General features: G+C 35.7%; 2 protein-coding genes across 2 annotated transcripts; both read right to left on the reverse strand.

Moving 5' to 3' along the window:
- Positions 1-2,735: 2,735 nt before the first annotated feature.
- On the reverse strand, positions 2,736-4,498 carry LOC111999997 (expansin-A11). Its single transcript, XM_024032105.2, has 3 exons — positions 4,121-4,498; positions 3,712-4,033; positions 2,736-3,439 (listed from the first exon to the last, which is right to left on the reverse strand). The coding sequence occupies exons 1-3, from the start codon at positions 4,257-4,259 to the stop codon at positions 3,133-3,135; spliced, it is 768 nt and encodes a 255-aa protein (XP_023887873.1). The 5' UTR covers positions 4,260-4,498; the 3' UTR covers positions 2,736-3,132.
- A 3,833-nt stretch (positions 4,499-8,331) lies between these two features.
- Positions 8,332-16,236, reverse strand: LOC111999996 (probable 26S proteasome non-ATPase regulatory subunit 3). Its single transcript, XM_024032104.2, has 9 exons — positions 16,104-16,236; positions 15,852-15,955; positions 15,527-15,717; positions 12,439-12,576; positions 12,190-12,326; positions 11,994-12,048; positions 11,809-11,919; positions 9,465-9,704; positions 8,332-8,972 (listed from the first exon to the last, which is right to left on the reverse strand). The coding sequence occupies exons 2-9, from the start codon at positions 15,934-15,936 to the stop codon at positions 8,460-8,462; spliced, it is 1,470 nt and encodes a 489-aa protein (XP_023887872.1). The 5' UTR covers positions 15,937-15,955; positions 16,104-16,236; the 3' UTR covers positions 8,332-8,459.
- Positions 16,237-18,682: the final 2,446 nt, after the last annotated feature.

An 18,682-nucleotide genomic window follows, 5' to 3' on the forward strand; every position in this document is an offset into this window, starting at 1 on the left:
AGGGCCTTCTTTTATTTGGGGACTTAGGCCATTGCATCAATTGCTTCTATAATTGAGTCGACCCTGATTTAAATTTACATCAAAAAATTGTCAAATTAAAAATTATATTTTAAATTTTATCATAGAGACTTGACAAAAGGCAAATTGGATCAGTTGGGTTGAAATTGAGTTCGTATAAAAAAAAGAGGTTCCTAAATCCTAACTAAAGGGGTGGTCCTATCTCTTAATTTCAATGCAAAAAGTGTGTTTATGTTCATGTACAATAGATAGTGACTAGTATTTACCCAAAACCAAAACGATTTTTATGCATGTATACAGGGGTGTAGCATGCCGCCCCCCAAAATTTTGAAATTTTTTTAAATATATATATATAATTATTTTAATTTTTTCAAAATTTAGTCTACAAAAATAAGAGTTGCCCCCCAAATATTTGATTTAGTCCAACGATGCTCTTAAAAAAAAATTGGTCTAATAATTATAGAGACATAACATTATTTTTCACAACTCTATTTTTTTATTGTAAAATATGCTCTTATATCTGTTAAATATTTGATAAATTTTGGCACTAAACATATTTGAATCTATATCTTTTTCAACCAATTATATGGCAATTAACAAGTCATTGACTCATTAAAAAAATAATGTCACTAAAACTATACATGAAATGTCTTTTTAGTTTCTACATAATGGGTTAGAGTAAGATAGCATCAAATATGTTTGAACCTTAACTTATTCCTCCAAGTTTTGGATCATTTATGTTTTTAAAAATTTCATTAGTTCAATTGAAAGATTTTTTACTTTAGTATAAAATTTGATCATTTGTATCGAAAATGAAATTTTTTAAGAATTTCACTATATAAAAATAGTAAAAAATGAATTTTATTTTATGAAAAATCGTCACCAAACATAATTTTGATTAAAATTATTAAGCTCTTTTTGTTTTTGTTTGGTGTGTGTGTATATAACTTATCAAATAAAAAAGTGTGTTTATATAATAAAAAATCGTGTGTATAAGTGTATGTGGGGGTTGTTTTAATAAATATATTAGAGTTGCAACTTGATCCCTCCAAATGAAAATTTTTGGCTCCGTCCGTGCATGTATATTATTCATGTGTACAGTCTTACATAGACAAAATCCATTATACCTAAAATAAATAAATAAATAAAAAAGACAATCCATTATACTAGTACAATCCAACAAAAAAGTAGGGCAGCTGTCATATAGTACATCACAATCTAACAAAAAAGTTGAGCAGGCATCATAAATTACTTCACGTTCTTCTTGTTGACTTCTTACCCTATGTGCCCACTCTTTTGCCTCCTAGTACATGCTCATCAAGGAAGGGTGATCTTTCATTGTCTCTCCAAAACTGAAAAGGTTCATGCCATCAAGAATAAGAGAGTTCAAGGGGAAAGAGCCCAATGAGCCTCTTAACCATCGCACAACTAGGCTTGAATCACTTTCTAAATAAATGTTGTGATAGCCTGGCACCAAAGAAGTTGGTGCCCAAATCTGAGTTCCCAAAGTTCAGCCTATATATATATGCAAAGTGGTCCCTAAAGTAAGTGAGATGTTATATATCTGTAACTTTGGAAATGGAATTATGGAAGAATGAAGAATACAAGCTCTAAAAAGTTTGCTCGAGCAAAATGATCACTAAAGGGAATTTACAAATGAAAGGATTGGTGTTTTTTTTCCTTAAATTTTACAGTTTTATTAAATAATTTGCATTGACTAATTATCTTAAGACGTGGGTTTTTTTTTTTTTTTTCAAACAAACAAACCTAAATGAGGGTTGATTTTTTTTTTTTTTTCATATAAGATAGAAATTTTACTTTAGTCTGATCTAAGTATATATACGTGTAAAGCTTCTCCCTCTTGGAAACTTGAATCCTGGCTGTTACCCCCCCTCCCTTCTCCACTCCCACAAGAACTTTGTACTCGTAGAGTGACCATCACGCCAAGGGTGCACGGTGGTGAGGGTTATTCTTAACAATTAGAAATTGTATTAAGAGTTATTTCTCTTCAATAGTAAACTTTCAGTGGTGTCTTTCAATTAGTATCTCTTTGTTGGTTATAAATATAATCATATTCAGTTTTTTACTGCAATTATTACACACATTCAAACGAAAATTCATAAAATTTATTCAGAATTACTAATCGGTAAAATTTTATCTTGATTTATCAGGAGACAGTTTGAATGTAACCCTTTAACAAACTCTTTGAGTGGGGAAAATATTGTCTTAAAGAAAGTGGTTCATCACATGCACCTTTATGCCTACTTCATTTTGTTCTCCTTGCTCCATTGTCCCCACTTATTTCCCAGCATGAGAAACCCTTTACCATACTCATCCCTTATTATTCTCCCCTGCAAACCTGGGGTCCCTCTACTAAAAACGAATTATTATTTTTATTGTCTATACCATTTTTTCTCCGAGTTTTGCTACAGGCCAAAGAGTCGTGCTACATTTCTCATAATTTTTCACAAAAATGTTTCACACTCACCTCACTAGGACACCACAACACAAAAAACTGTTTCAATAAAAAAGACACTGACAATTTTGGATTCACCAGGCTTACGAAGTGTATCTGGGAACATATTACAATCTTTTACAAGTCATGATTGAATGGAATAGATTGGGGATTTGTAATCATCTTTGCCTACAATTTTACCTCTATATGCACCCAATTAAAACTCTGCAAGTACAATAGCTAGGTAGAATATGACCTTGAATTTTGCAAAAGGGTTTGCAGGAAACTTTAATTCCCAATGATGTAACTATTACAACAAGATTAATATTACAAGCATATAATTTGTAAGTTTTCAAGTATTTCTACATGCCGAAGCTGCATTTTATTGCGCCTCTTATTGATGTGCTTTAACAAATGCTACATCCACACAGTGAGCATCAACAATAATGTTTTCTTGGTTAAAAAATGCACAAAACTGAGAGCCTTCTTGAGTTCATTGGTTTGCTCCCCTTCTCAACCACCATCCCAGCACTCCATGTCCTCACCACCTCAATAGACAACCCAAAAAAGAGTTGGCGGGCTGCTTGAGTAAAATATTAAGCACGCCTCTGCCGATTGATTCCAAACCCAAAACCCTGAACCCTAAAATCGCTTTCAGCTTAGAATTGTACACTGCTGGAGAAGGTTTGGCCAAACGCCCAATTGGACGGCACAATGTCCGGGAACAATTTGATTTCTCCATCAGTAGTGATAACCTTGAAAGATAGAGACTGGCCATTAAGATAGGCATTGGATTGCCAATTAGCTCCCCAATTTCTTGACATTGCCATCCAATCAGTTCCTGAGCCTTTGATGTACATAGATTGAATAGATCCAGCCCCTGCCACATTAGTAACTAAAACAAGCTCAAAATAGTCTCTTCCATTTATGGTGAATCTAACTCCACCATGTTTCTTGCATGGAACCCTGCACCATCAAAATCAAAAAAAGCATAAGATAACCATTCCATTGGAACCTTACACATTAACAAGATAGAAGAAAGAAAATGAGAACACATTTTTCACTACAACTACATGGCCCTATTGTGATCAGAGTCGAGTCACTTTCACTTGGGTCCACCACTAACACTACTTTTATTATGTACCAATCATAACAAGTTATGTCAATCGTTGTAAAAAAATATAGTCTCTAGACTTGTTGTTATGGCAAAACAGAAAATAAACGAAGTGATATACAACCTTTGGAACAATACAGGCACAATCCCTCCTTTGTAAATACCAATCTTTTCCCAGGCAGGCTGAGCCATGTCGAAATGCTGGAGAGGTGGATTGCACCATCCTCCATTATTGCTCGGAAGATCATAGTTAGGAGGGCAGAAGTTTGTAGCAGTGACTGTCACTGATACTCCTTTCCTACACCACTGGTTATCACTTGTATAGTCACATATGATCCTGTAGCATTGCCCGCATGAACCTCCATCATTGAACAATGCAGTACTCAAGGCCGCAGTCCTAGTCCCATACCCTGTAGAATATAAGTTCCCATATCCACAAGCTCCTCCTGTGGCCATAACAAAGAATTCATTAAGATTCAGCCTTGCAAAGAACACTAAAAAACGAGTACCTTATTGAATTGGAGCTAACATACCCATAGTTCCTGAGGCATCGCTGCCACCATAAAAGGTAGCATGACCTTTAGTCCACGCGGAAGGTGAAAATGCATTGGCATAGATAGAAAAATAGCCTAATCCAAACAAGATTGCTAATACAAATATGATTTTCTCCATTCCTTGCTAGTCCAAGTACCCAATAGACAAATGTAAGTGAAGTAGAGAACAGATGGGGAGGAGAGGTTTGTGTATGTAACTATGTATCTATGTTTATTTTGATTTCCAAGTAAAGTGCTACCTCTATAAATAAGGGGACCAGACTCAAAAATGTAACAACCTTACATGTGACCACTGGAAACAGAGAGAAACCAGATGTTTTATTTAATTGTGAATTTTCTGTGGGAACCTGAAGAATTCTGAACCTCGTTCAATTATTCCCACGTTCTCTAACTCTTACTTACCTCTCACATCCACATGCTTTCCCCAACAGAAGGGCCGTGAATAACTCAAAATCTACAATCTAATTACTCTTATTCATTTTCTTTTATCTTTTTTTTCCCCACAAGTTTCTTTAATGTTGGTTGATTCTACTTAAAGATAAGATGACATATATTCAATGACTTTTTTTGATGGTATATTTTTGCTTAGATCATGTCATACAAACTCACATGGCAATACCTTGACGTATATGATACAGAGCATTAGCACATGACCCTTTTGACATTTAGATGGGGATGAGTTGTGATACGTTGATAACAAGGTTTTTAGGTCTCGTACAAAGCATCTCCATCGCCGCCATTGAAAAGAATAGTGTTCACTTTGGATTATGGACTGGCAGCCAGATAAAGGGCCCCCTCATTCAGATTGAAAAAAATGGTATTATTCTCATTCCCAATCGGGCAAGTTATGGCAAATCTTACTATACTTTTCACCTCATTTTGAAAGTAATTCTAAAGATAAAAAAATTGGATCTACTACCATTGAATCAAATTTTCCATGTGATATAGTATCACCGTCACGCAAAGACGTGAAAATGTTCTTTTGGCAAGTGCAAATAATTTAAAAGGCAAAAACAACTGGCCATGATATGCGCCAGTCCTAGGAATCTTGAAAACAAAAAATAGTACTAATTGATAAAGAGATGGAAATGGCAATCATTTGAAGTAATCGAAGTCCTTGAGGCGGTTCGCACATTCACACTACAAAGGTGGTTTATCAAATATAAATTTAGAAGCATAACCAAATTTAAGGGATCATAGGGTTATAAATTTGAAGCAAAAGTGATTGAAGAAGAAAGTCATCCATTTAGAAAAACAAAACAAACCAAAAAGAAAGTCATATCGAGCACATGACAGAGTAGACCAATCTGTGGTGAGATCGTATGTTACTATATCGGAAAATTGTACGATAGCAGAGACTATAGTACAAACTCTAGGATGGTCAAAGGAAAATACTTAAGATAGTCCAATTGCTTTACGAAGAGATCTAATCGTTTTTTCTCAGTAGCCGCGTTTATTACTACGATTAAATTATGTGTCTATGCCATATTGGATCACACGCTGTTCCCTAGAGAAAAAAAAATTAGTGATTTCACTAACGACAGAAAATTAGAAAAAGTGATTTAGAATGTATATGGCTTCACTAAATAGTAATTGCAATAAACACATTTGTAGTTTGGCTTGAAATCATTTTACCTATTTGTGGTTTGAAAAGTATCGCTTTATTCACCTGAGGTTCGCTCCATTAAGATTCCATATCACCTCTGTTAAAAATAAAAGTAAATATATATTTTTAATCCAATTTTATATCTCTCCTCCCAAAACAAAAATAAAATAAAAATAAAAGAGAAAACAAGATCAAAAAGTTCCTTTTGTAAAAATTATAAAGACTTAGTTGAAGAACTTCATTGGAACACATAAACTCAAGTTTCTTTTTTGGAAGGAAATCTCAATTATATTAAATTATGAAGAAAAGTGTACAACAAAATTCAAAAATATTTTGGGTTTGTTGTCTTCTGTTTAGGGCTATCCAGGCAAACTGAAGACCCACCGGAACTAACTAATCCGATCGAAACCAAACCGTCACGACTGAACTGACACCTTCAACAGGTCGATGACAGGTCCCAACCTTCAAAACTTGACTCCTGTGGGTCGAGTGGCAGGTTTCATCCTCAAAAACCCGAGCTACCTGACCCGCCTAACAAAACCTCAAAAAATGCCGAAATCCAGCGATGATCTAGCACTTCTCAGCTCTGATCCGACCACGTTTGGCCTTCCTTTACTTAGATCCGCTCAAATCCTCACTCAGATATGCTTAAATCTGGCAAATCTAACCCAAATCTACTTAAACTCGGTCAAAATCTGATAAGCCCGACTCTAACTCAACCAAATCTCATTAGATCTCAGCCAAATCTCAGCTAGATTTCCATAGATCCCAAGGAAAATCGGCCAAATCTCATTAGATCCAACCAAATTTCGGCAAACATCCGACTATATTGAAAAACCCGAAACCAACCGATTCACACCTAAAAACCGATACAACCTGACTCAGTTGATCTGAAACTTCATTCGGGTCGGTTGCAGGTTGAAATTTTCCCCACCCGATAAGGTCGGGTCGAGTCCGAGTTGGGCACAAACCCAACCCGTGGACAGCCCTGCTTCTGTTGATGGTGTTTTTATCATTATCTCTCTCAAAGGCTTCCACTCTTTGTCTTCTTCCTCGTACTTATTTTTTATGCATGAACTAAGGAATTTATTAAAATCAAAGCATAACAAAGTTTACAACATGACAATAGGGAGGATTAACAATTTCCAGCACTTGGGGTCGTTTGGTATAGGAGTTTAACAACATGTTTTCAGTTTTTAAATAACATTACATGCATTTCCACACACTTTTTCACCCACACGTATTTCTAAAAATTCAAACAATGTTACTAGAACAACGTTACCAAACGGTTAATTTTCAAAGCTTTGATTTCTAACATCAATTTTCAAAGCTTTGATTTCTAACATCCTCACTTACAAAAAGCCACTGGATATACATTGGCAGCACCGAAGGGGAGGATCGGCAAAGCTTGACCAAGGGAATAGAGATATGAGAGAGGAAGGTTTCAAAGCCAAACAACAAACCCACTAGAAAAAACCACAACATTGTGAACAGTAGTCAGTAGAATAAAAATTACTTGATTTGCTAGGTATAGTAGAAGAAAAGTGAAAATTTCAAAGCTAAGCAACAACCCAGAACTCATGGAATCACCAAATCCGCCACAATGCAACCCACCAAAAGCAAGATCTCAGACCTCCAATAACCAAACTCCAGATCACATGCCAATCTATTTCCCAAACCCCTCATATGCTACTTCACTAACAAGGCCACCATTTCAATATCAAACCAATTTGATCCAACCATAGGTCCCACTTCCCAAAACACCATCTAAACACCATAGAATTGCCCTATGCCATTGCAAGTTTGTGAGGTGTGAAAACGGAGAGAAATGCCTATATTATTAGAGAAATAGACAAGTCGCTTTGTTGGATGTATGGTACACAATGCAGTGGCTTTCTCTTACTCAGATGATATTACTTAACAACAAAAGCTTCTCCATTTTTGTTTTTTGTGAAAGGTTAGTGTGTTACGTTGAAATTAGGTGTTTGTTCCATTAAAGTTCTTTATGAAAAAGTACAACAATTTTTACAAATATGACCTTTTTTATCTTGTTTTTATTGATTTTGTTATGTTTTTTATGTTTTAACGGAGAGAGTGATAAACTGGGTTAGTGAATCCTAACAAAGCAAATCTCGGTGGATAAATTACCATTTTTCAAACCACGAATAAACAAAGTGATTTCAAGTCAAACTACATGTTGATTTACTGCAATTACTCCTATTAAATTATGTATCCATGCCACATTGGATCACATGCTATTCCCCCCCCTCCCCCCCCAAAAAAAAAAAAAAGAGTGATTTCACTAATGACTGCAAATCAGAAAAAGTGATTTACAAGGTACATGGCTTCACTAAATACTAAAAGACACTCACACAAGTTGCCTGGACTTCGCTTTGGAACCAAAATACGCCCAGTATTCTAGCATGTACTTGCCAAAAACAATTTTCTACTTCATAAATGAAGAACCATGACATGTCAGGCTTAACTTTAAGCCAAGAAGTGAAAACAAATTCCAAGCTTAAAATATCATCGGATCATCAACAAAGAAAGTTCAAGTCTCTTTTAGAGAGAGAGAGAGGGAAGAAAAATGATAATAGTAATCTTCGTAGAAAATTAAATATTTGTTGGGTCTTCATAAAGCTAAAACAAAAGCAAAAAATAAGAAATGGCCAAGTTTCTTGCCACAGCAAAAGACCCATAGATTACACACTACTAAAAATCATCATCATCTTCTTCAGCAATGTGCTTGGCAAGTTCCTGCTCCTGCTGATGCCTCTCTCTCCTCTTCTCAGCACTTTCCTTCTCCTTGTGTGTATTTGGAGGGTATCGCAAGGCCCGAACTGCTTCATTGTGCATGTTAAGGCAGAAAGCAATCCGGGAGTTGAAAGCAATTTGAGGCTCATTTGTGGAGTAAATATCTCCTGTTTCCTTTGATACCATCCACCCATTTGTGTGATCCAAGGTGGCATCAATTGCTCCATCATGAATAGCCTTCGACACAATGCTCTCAGCATCAGCAATGGGGTTTGGAGAGTTTAACCTCAATTTTTTAGCAACATCAGCAAGTGAGATGCGGGAATAGGAGATGTTGATGTTACGTAAACCAGTTCTAATGACATTATGCCGCAGCCGGACAATCAAATTGTGCGTTCGGTCAGCATTGAAAGTGTCAGCAAACTTCTCAGCTACATTCCTAAACAGCTCCAGGTCACCAATCCGAACAGCCTGAAAGTTCCAATGCAAAGTTAAAACACTCCAAACCCAAACAGAATACATCACAACCAAAGACTAGCTTGGTTGTATTTGTGCAAGAATATAAAGATCACTATCCAGAATAGAATTCTGGGCAGTTTATGGCATGTCCCTGTTTCTGTATCCAATAGGAGTTAGTTCTGTATGTTATGTGCTAGTCAGCTCTGCCTTTTCTTTTAGCAGAGTTTTTTTTTTTGTTGTTGTTCTCTGTTATGGTTGCAGCTTGCTGCTTGCTGTACTGTTGCTTTGTTTGATGCATAAATTTTAGATCATTCATTAAAAGAAGTATGAACCATACTGGCTTGGTTCTGATACTACATAGCTACAGTCTGATGCTAAAAGAAGATTTGCAGTGATAAATCAAGAATTACGATTTGCCAAGTTGTAAATCAATCTTAAAATCATGACTCCACTGAATGCACTGACATGTTATAATTAGCTACTGGTTTGACAAGTTGGACTCACATTTGTAAGCTCAAAGTATGGCTTCAAAGCATTCTCCATTCCTTTCTGCATAAAGATGGTTCTCTCCGGTATTTCTCCCAGCAGTAGACGAACTAGCACAGCCCACTTGTTACATTGGATTCGAAACCCTCTAGCTGCAAGAGGCGCTTTCCGGGCAGCCTGCAGGAGAGACTCTTTTGCATCGGTGTACTCTAACTGAATTGTTCGAATCTTCCCAAGGTAAAAGAGATATCGACAGAACTGCAGAAGTAATATGGGACATTCAAATTATTAATAAACAATTATGCTCACATTCAGTTAATAGTAACTAGAACTACTACAAAGAGGGAATAGAGAAGCTCAACAGAAACCAAACAAATATATATTGGTGTAGATTGAATCCATGGATCTATACAACAATTGATCAAACACGTGGAAATTGCATTCCTACAATGAATTCTTGTAAAGAAACATATGCAAGAAGGTTAAAAGATATAAGACCAAGAAGAAAGAAAAAAAGAAAAAAGCTAAGATATAGAAAACAGTCAAGGAAGAGTACAAGAGCAAGTGTGCACAAGCTCTCCCAATTATTTTTAATTTAGATAATCTTTTCACCTACTTATTTTATGAGACAGATGCCCTTTTCACTTTATGAAATTTGGGTACAAGAAAATAATATTCTAGATCAAAATCTTCCACGCATTATAGATAGCAGGGCCCAAATCCACTGCTTTAATCATTAGAAGACAAGCAAAATAAATATCACAGCACACTTCTTTCTTACTGCATGGCCGCATTAAGTGATCAATTTTAATGTGAACCAAACAAAGGCAGTCCAAGGTTAGGGTTCAAATTAAATGAATCAGGGTAGGGGCCTTCTTTATCACGCCCAAGACAAGTGTCCCCACTTCACTGGAAAGTCATTGGTCTGGGCCTCAAGCCTGAGTGTTGCGAGGGGGACTTGGGCCTGGTTTCCCTACAGAATGGGTATATCCTGCTAAAACCAGTCTGTGCACAAACAAAATAATCCATAAGTGATAGTCTTCATATATGTATATATATATATATATATGAAATAAGTGATAGCCTTCATATATATATATATATATATATCTTTCCTCTCAAACCGTTTGGACCCACGAAGTATTTGGCCCCAACTCTCACAGGCCAGTTTGCAATCAACCCTTGGGCTTACAGAAACAGTGAGATTTGGGACTTGGAACAGGGTCGCCTTAATAGTTGAAATCCTTTCTACCACAGGATTCAGATGGGTGAGACAATTCAGGGAGAGAGGAGAGTTTTTCTAGTGATGCATGTCAACACTTCTCATTCTGCGGCATGAGTTTCTTGCTAAATGTTAAGGATGGGATGTTGATAAATGATTGAAGGAATTTGTCGAAGTGTATCTGGTAGTTCTTATGGCTGTTTCTGCTTTCTTTTTCTTGTTCCCCCCAAACCATAGGTTTCCCAAAACTGGGGAGACATCCTTAATGTTTTACCACTCTCCTCGGCCTTCCAGCCAATTTCTTTGGGCACAGAACCTTTGGTTTGTCCCTATCACACCCGGTTTCCCTAGATTTCTTTGGGCAATTAGAACTATGACAGTATTATATGGACTTAAGCCCAAATAGAAGATTCTCCTCATTGGGGGAGAATTGAGGGTCATGGCAAGCCCTTAACTAATAACAGCCTAGGTACAAAACGATGAAACACTATGAACATTTACAAGCTTTGGTCAGCTGTAGGTTTTCTATGACATGCACCTGTGAGGTCTGCCTTCTTTCACCACTTTAGTGTTGACACTTTCCCCAGTAATCCACTAAAGGTCATGGTTGATCATCACAACTAGAGCTCTCCTCCCCTTCTGCCAAACCGTTCTCCCTTGAAACCTGAAAATGAGTGATCATACGCCTCTCATATGCCTGGAATATGGAATGCGTCAACCACGTTTGTCATTTACAACAGACTGGGAGGTATTTCCTCCGCTCTCTCATCTCTTTTGAGTTGCAAAGAGTTCCAAGACAAGCTTTTCCTTCTCCTTTTCTTTTCTAAAGTAGGTTGGGCCTTCCTTGGACTGCTTAAACATACATTAGTTATTGGGCCATGCACCTTCTCCCTTGGCCACTTCCTTTTTCCAAGGGCTGGTGCTTTCCCTTTGGGCCTTTTTTATATTTTTTCTATTTGGTTTACCAAATTCATTGGGCCCTTTTTCTAAAATGGGGGCCCATGTCTTTCTTATGTGCAAATTTTGGGCAGCAACAATCAGTAGCCAGGTTAGGCATTCAGATTACGTGAAGCAAAAAGACTTTTAACTATAATCCATATGAACGCAAACACTACAATTTTAAAAAGAAATTTGCCGCACCTGTTGGTTTGAGTGTGCTTCAAATCGTGGTGCCTTAGACCTCAGTTTCTCAGCCTGATCATATAGGTTGTAGTGGAGGTAATTACGAAGTAACAAGTTTAGAAGTGTTTCCTGCATTAGGGTATCATATTATTACAAGTTTTGAATCCCCAAGACAACATCTTGCACTAGAGATGAAAACAAACCTGGCCCAGCTCATCATGGCGCAATGTAGCAATACGATGCAAGGCAAGTAGATTGCTGAAAACAAATATACATACAGACAAAATAAAAGATTAAAAGCTAACCTTTCTCTTTTTCCCCTGTATGACATAAACACATATTTACAAACATACATAAATACTAAATACATATGCACATTTGAGTTGATATATAACTTACCCGCGAATTTCAGCAAGCTCACCTGTGAGCTCATAGCTATATGAGTAATAAAAGTACAGTCTAGATGCTATGACATCAACAGTTCTTCTGTTCACATTCTTAAGCCGAGCAATGCTTGCCGATGAACAAGCTTTAGCCTAAAAGAGAAACAAAAGTACATTCACTACATAACTACCTCTACCTCAGTGGGTTCCATCCACTATAATGAACAAAAAAGAGAAGTAAATAAAGGGGAACCAATCCACAAACCTCGTTGTACTTTTTCTGATCAATCAGAAAAAGTAGTAGGAGCAAGTAACAGTAAATCTCGAGCTCTGGCAGTAAATGTTTCCCTGAAGCTTGACTAACTGATGTAGCAGTATCAACTTCCATTTCATGCTCATCTTGCTACACAATGTTACAACGTATGTAATTAGGTATGGTTAAACAATGTGGACATTATAACTTCTTAACAGTGAAGCTAAAGCACAAAATATAGAACCATCATAGAATTTTTTATTCAAATAGAGTTAAAACAATAAGAACACCTCTCATGTTAAACATAGTATGGTTCTCAAATTTCTATATACCATACGGATAAACGCACACCCCTTTCATATCCAATATATAAGTAAGGTATCTCACATTGTATAGTTCACATCCCACTACATTGATCATGAGTGGCTTATCACATTTGTAAAATTTCAGATCAGCATTTCAAGCTATCTAAAGTATTTACTGGCTAGGTTGGCCAGGAAATGTAAAAACAGATTTTATAAATTCTTTTATAGAGGGAAAGCCTGAAGAAAGCTTGCTATATGCTCATAGAAAATGCAACTATGAATAGAAATTTGTATAGTTTAGGAGAATACTCATGAATTGTATCATGGACATGTTCTCTTTCCACAAATTATGGTAATGAAAGAGATAGAATATTCAATACCAGAAATAAGTTTTACGCAGCCAGGAATTTTTTTTAGATATAAGTAATCAAATTTATTGATGCAAACTAAGTACCTCATGTACATAGGATGTATTCATAAGATAATTTAAAGAATCACAAAGAAGTCGTGCACAAAGGATGTGTACACAAAATACACTTTAAAATTACATAATTCAATAATTAAAAGGGAATCAATAAAATCTACACTGTTGTCCACACAAAAAGAGCAACTTTTCTTTAGTACCTTAGTACACCACCCACCCTTCCATGGAAATATTATGCTATGGAACCTCTTAGCACTTCATAATAAGATCTCACATCAAAGTTACCTTTACCTTTAGGCCTCCATCTCATTTGAACAGAGCCCAAATGATACTGGAAGTGCGAAGATTATTGTATTTTATTTTATTTTATTTATGATGTCATTTCTATTTTTTATTGGTTTTTTTTTTTAATAGATAGATATTATTAATTAATCAGGTTAGTAGTATTTTTATTTAATTTCCTAGAGTAAAGCCAATTATTTTTGTATTTCAATAATTGGCTTTCCTAGGTCAATTAGAATAAGAATTAGGTCATAGTAATCTATATAAGCACTCACTATTGTACTCCAATGGAGACAGTTAGACAGTTTGCTTGAGTAACAAATTTATTGTTGGAGATTTTTCTTCAACTGCTTGGTGTTGATTCTAGGCAATCCTAGATGTTATTTTTGCATTGGTAAGTTACAAACACACCTGATTGATCTTGAACTCATGACCTCACCCTTCATCTAACATTTATAAAGGGATGAGGTGCCAGTTGAGCTAGAAATCCTAGGTGTCAATTCCTATGTTTTGTTCCTCTTGCTTGGTGCCAATTCTAAGAAAGTCTAGGTTTTTTTTTTTTTTTTTTTTTTTTTTTTTTTTTTTTTTTTAAAAAAAAAAAAAAAAAAAAAAAAAAAAAAAAAAAAAAAAAAAAAAAAAATTCGATTTCATTGTTGCATATATTTGGGTTTTGTCCTACATCACATCATCACTTAGGATATTGGAGTAAAGAGTGTCAATTCCAATTCTCAATAGTTATAAGTGCATGCTGATATTTCATGAGCGAGTTTACCCTCCATTCAATCGCTTCAACAAGAGTGCAGAAAATCATCTTTATCACTGCAATTGAGTATAAGTTTGGGCATAACTCTTTCAATGCACAACTACCACATCATCTGTCATGCCAAAACCGCACGCTACTACCATCACCAATAACTAATGTAATCCACAAATTTAACGCGAACCGCCCTTACAATCCACCAAAAGTCACACCATGAATGTTAGATAATCTTCATTGTCCATTCAACCCAAGCTTCCCCATACTTCTCACCAATCACTCTTCTCCAAAAATGATTTCCTTCCTCCAAAATGCCACAACCATTTCCCCAAATAAGGATTGATTGATGGTGTCTGATTTTCTCACCCCCAATCCCATTCTTGATTGGAGAGAACATTGTATTCCACTCCACTAGATGGAATTTAAAAAATTCACCTCTTAGCCCACCCCATAGAAAATTATTCCCCCAGCTTTCGGGCCCTTTGGTAGAGAGCTTACCAGCAATGCCAAAGAATCTAAAAGGTAATCACAAAAGCAAATGACACTTCTAATCTCCAAATGCAGCATCTGCAAGATTGACTTCCAGACAGTTATCCAACTTGATGCTAATTATTAAGTGGTCTTAATGACACTTCTACTCTCCCAATAAGTAAATGACACTTTTATCACGTATGCAAACATCTAATAAAACTTTTTGGATCGTGCTATGATGTTGTGTTATCAAAGAGTTAATGCGGTTTTTCCTAAACTAAGCAAAACCACCACTCACTGTTTCCTATTTTTCTCAAAAATGACCAAACTTAATATGACCTAGCATGATAAATAAAAAAAAACTTCTTCCAATTACAATTTAAATTATAAGTCTAATATACAGTGGAACCCCTACATTGAATTATACCTTTAGGCCACCATCAAATCATTGGCCAAAATCCTCACCACAAGAAAAATTTCTATTTCTTTTAATAGTTCTCACTTTGAACCGACGATTAGCTCTAACTCAAATGACGCCTCCTCTCTTTGTAAGATCAAGATGGCGAGTGAGGGTAGCATATGTTAAATAGTTCTCACAGTGATTGTGAACCAAACAAGACAGAATCACTCCATTGTCATAAAAAAAAACTGATATTTCAGCTCGATGATACCCACATTCTCGCATTTTTGTCTCTACCAAACATTAACAAAAACTCAGACAACCTTAACTACATCTACTTTCACAGTTCAGATACCGAAACACACTTACTATATTGCAGAGAAAGAATAACCCTAGGAAACCAAACCAATCAAACAAAATTAATACTCAGCTTGAAATCACAAAAACTATGATCAATGTACCTTTGGAAGATACACCGATAATCGAGCATGGGCTTCAGAACCAGGAACAAGAGCGAAATCAAGAAAAGCCGAGAGCACCGATGCCGTCAATTTACGCCTCAGCGAAATCGTGAGGCGTACAGCGCGACCGATTCGGCGAACCTCCTTGGTGTACGAACCGGTCTCAATAAGCGATGCTATCTCCTTCAAATCTGTAAAGCCCCCAAATACGCGCACACACACGCACACAAATATATGAAAATTGTCAATTAAATATGAAACCCTAGAATTAGAAATCGATGAGATTGAAATTGAGGATCGAAAAAGCAGTAGCAGTAGAAGTTACTCTGAAAAGTGGATGGGACGACGGTGGTAACAGAATGTGAAGGAGTTGTGTGTTCTTTCTCTTTCATCTCCACATCTTGAGTCATCTTGAAGAATGAAGAGAAGCTGCCAAAACAGAAGAGATTGAACGATCTGTTTGGTTGCTCGGAAAATACAAGAAAATTTGGAAGCAATGAAAACGCACAATAGCTGTGAAGTGAGATTCAAGTAGATGATGATCGACAAGAATTCAGGGGAGTGGAATGCAACTTACGAATCTGGAGAAAGTCCGCTGAGGAAGGAGAGGAGGACAAAGCACTTTCTTTCGTCGTAGCTACTCTCTTCGATTTTTATTCAGTATCACTCTTTTCTTTCTCTTCAAGTTAACATTTTATTTCGCTTCTAAATTAATAATATTAATTAATAATAGTTTATTTTTATTTTTTTTTTGGGCACAATTAACAGTTAAAACTTAAAACTAAAAGGACTACTAAAACCTTTCTTTTTAAGTACTAACAAATTTATTTAATTTTTATTTTTATTTTAACGATGTCTATAGTTATTTAATAAATTTAAATTTAAAATAAGTACTTTCAACTTTTTTTTATGAAAAAAAAATAAATAGGAAACTTAAATTAGCGTGACTATAGTATTTTCAACTTAGACATCTCTTTTCCTTTTTTTTTTTTCCTTTTTTGGCAAAAAATCACATCTGAGCTTCTAACTTTTAGTATTTTTTCTAACTTTCAGTTTTGTCATTTCAGTCTTCTAATTTTCAATTGTTATCAATTCGGTATTTTGTTAACCATTTGTTAAATATCTCCGTTAAATGAGCAAAACGATGTCATTTTGGCTCCTTTTTGTAATTTTCGTAATTAAAAGAAATTAAAAAAAGTGTTATTAAAAATTTATAAAAAAAACATTTACAAAATGACGTCGTTCCCTTTACCTGAAATCAGAACACAAATCCCGTTTGGTAGGGTATTTCAAACACCTATTTTTAGATTTTAAACAATATTACACATTTTTACACTTATACATATTTCAAAAAATTACAAACAACGCTATTCAAACTCTTCTACCTAACGGCCCTAAAATTTCTCACATCAAATTGGTACTTCTTTAAGGTAGCTTCAACTGGAAAAGAAATTAATCCAAGAAATCCAAGGAAAAGAAAAGTGAACAGAGACTTCTTCATACACATCAAGAGAGAGAGAGGCTTCAGAGATCTCAGCTTGTTATTGTTATTAGAATGGTTACTTTCAAGTTCCATCAGTACCAAGTTGTTGGGCGTGCTTTGCCCACTGAATCCGATGAGCACCCTAAGATTTAACGCCTGAAGCTCTGGGCCACGAACGAGGTTCGCGCCAAGTCCAAGTTCTGGGTATTTTCTGAGAAAGCTAAAGAAGGTCAAGAAGAGCAATGGGCAAATGCTTGCTATTAATGAGATCTTTGAGAAGAACCCAACCAAGAAAAGTGAACAGAGATAAGACTCTAGCCATTTTCCCAATCAAAAAAGATTCTAGTATAGTGTTTGTATGGATGAGACACTGAGATGTAATGATTTGAGGTGTATATATGTATGTATAGAGGTAATGGTTGGATATCAGTTTGTTAGAGGAGAAGCGGTTGTGGATGATTAGGTAGGAATTGTGAAGATGTTGTACATTAAAGCTTGTAAGCAAGATACTGATAGAGACTTCACGGGCCATTGACTGACGTAGAGGCTAAGATTTCTAAACCAAGAAGAAGATTTCAAGACGCGGTCTCTCTCAAACTCGGCCTAAATGTTTTTTTTTTTTTTTTTTTTTTCAGTTTTTTTTTTCTTTTAATTACGAAAATTAAAAAAAATAATTAAAAAAAGAGCCAAAATGTCGTCGTTTTGCTCATTTAACGGAGACAGCTAACAGATGGTTAATAGAATACTGAATTAATAGCAATTGAAAGTTAAAGGAGCGAAATGATAAAACTGAAAGTTAAAAGACTGAAATGAAAAAAGCTGAAAGTTAGATGATCAGTTTTAGATTTTTATCTTTTTCTTTTTTTTATTTCTCAATAAGCGGCCTCTCTTTTCCTATTCTTAAGTAAAGTGCACCAAAAACTGAATGGACTAAAGTAAATTAAAATGCTACACTAATGTGTCTCAATAGAAGTGGAGCGAATGGACTAAAGTGTAGCAAAATGGACCTAAACCGAAATAAACCAAAATGTTACATTAACGTAGCTCAACTGAAGTATAATGAAATAGATCAAATGGACTGAAGTAAACCAAAATGGACCAAAGTCGATCAAATGGACTAAACTGGACTGAAGTGGACCAAAGTAGACCAAATGGACTGAATTGGACAAAAGTGGACAGAATGGACCAAAATACTAGGTTGATGTGGCTCAATAGGAGTTTAGAAATAATAATGCTACGCTTCAACTTTTAGATATTATTATTATATATGTGGGCTACTTTTTTGTTGTCCCAAGGAAACTGTTTGCGTACTCCCTAGGAAACTTTTCCAGTCTCATATCAAAGACAACTCCTCCTACTTTCTCACTTATAAGCACGAGTTGAAGAGAGTAGTGTACGTCCCTGGGACAACAAAAAAGTAGCCCACAATAAAATAACTGATGGTACACTACTCTCTTCAGCCCGCACTTATAATAATTGATGGTACACTACTCTCTTCAACTCGCGCTTATAAGTGAGAAAGTGGGGGGAATTGTCTTTGGACTTCAAAAGTTTCTTAAGGAGTACGCAAACAGTTTCTCTGGGACAACAAAAAAGTAGCCCACAATAAAATAACTGATGGTACACTACTCTCTTCAGCTCGCACTTATAAGTGAGAAAGTGGGGGGAGTTAT

The sequence above is a fragment of the Quercus suber genome, unplaced genomic scaffold (assembly GCF_002906115.3).
Source record: "Quercus suber isolate HL8 unplaced genomic scaffold, Cork oak 2.0 scaffold_43, whole genome shotgun sequence".
NCBI lineage: Eukaryota > Viridiplantae > Streptophyta > Magnoliopsida > Fagales > Fagaceae > Quercus > Quercus suber.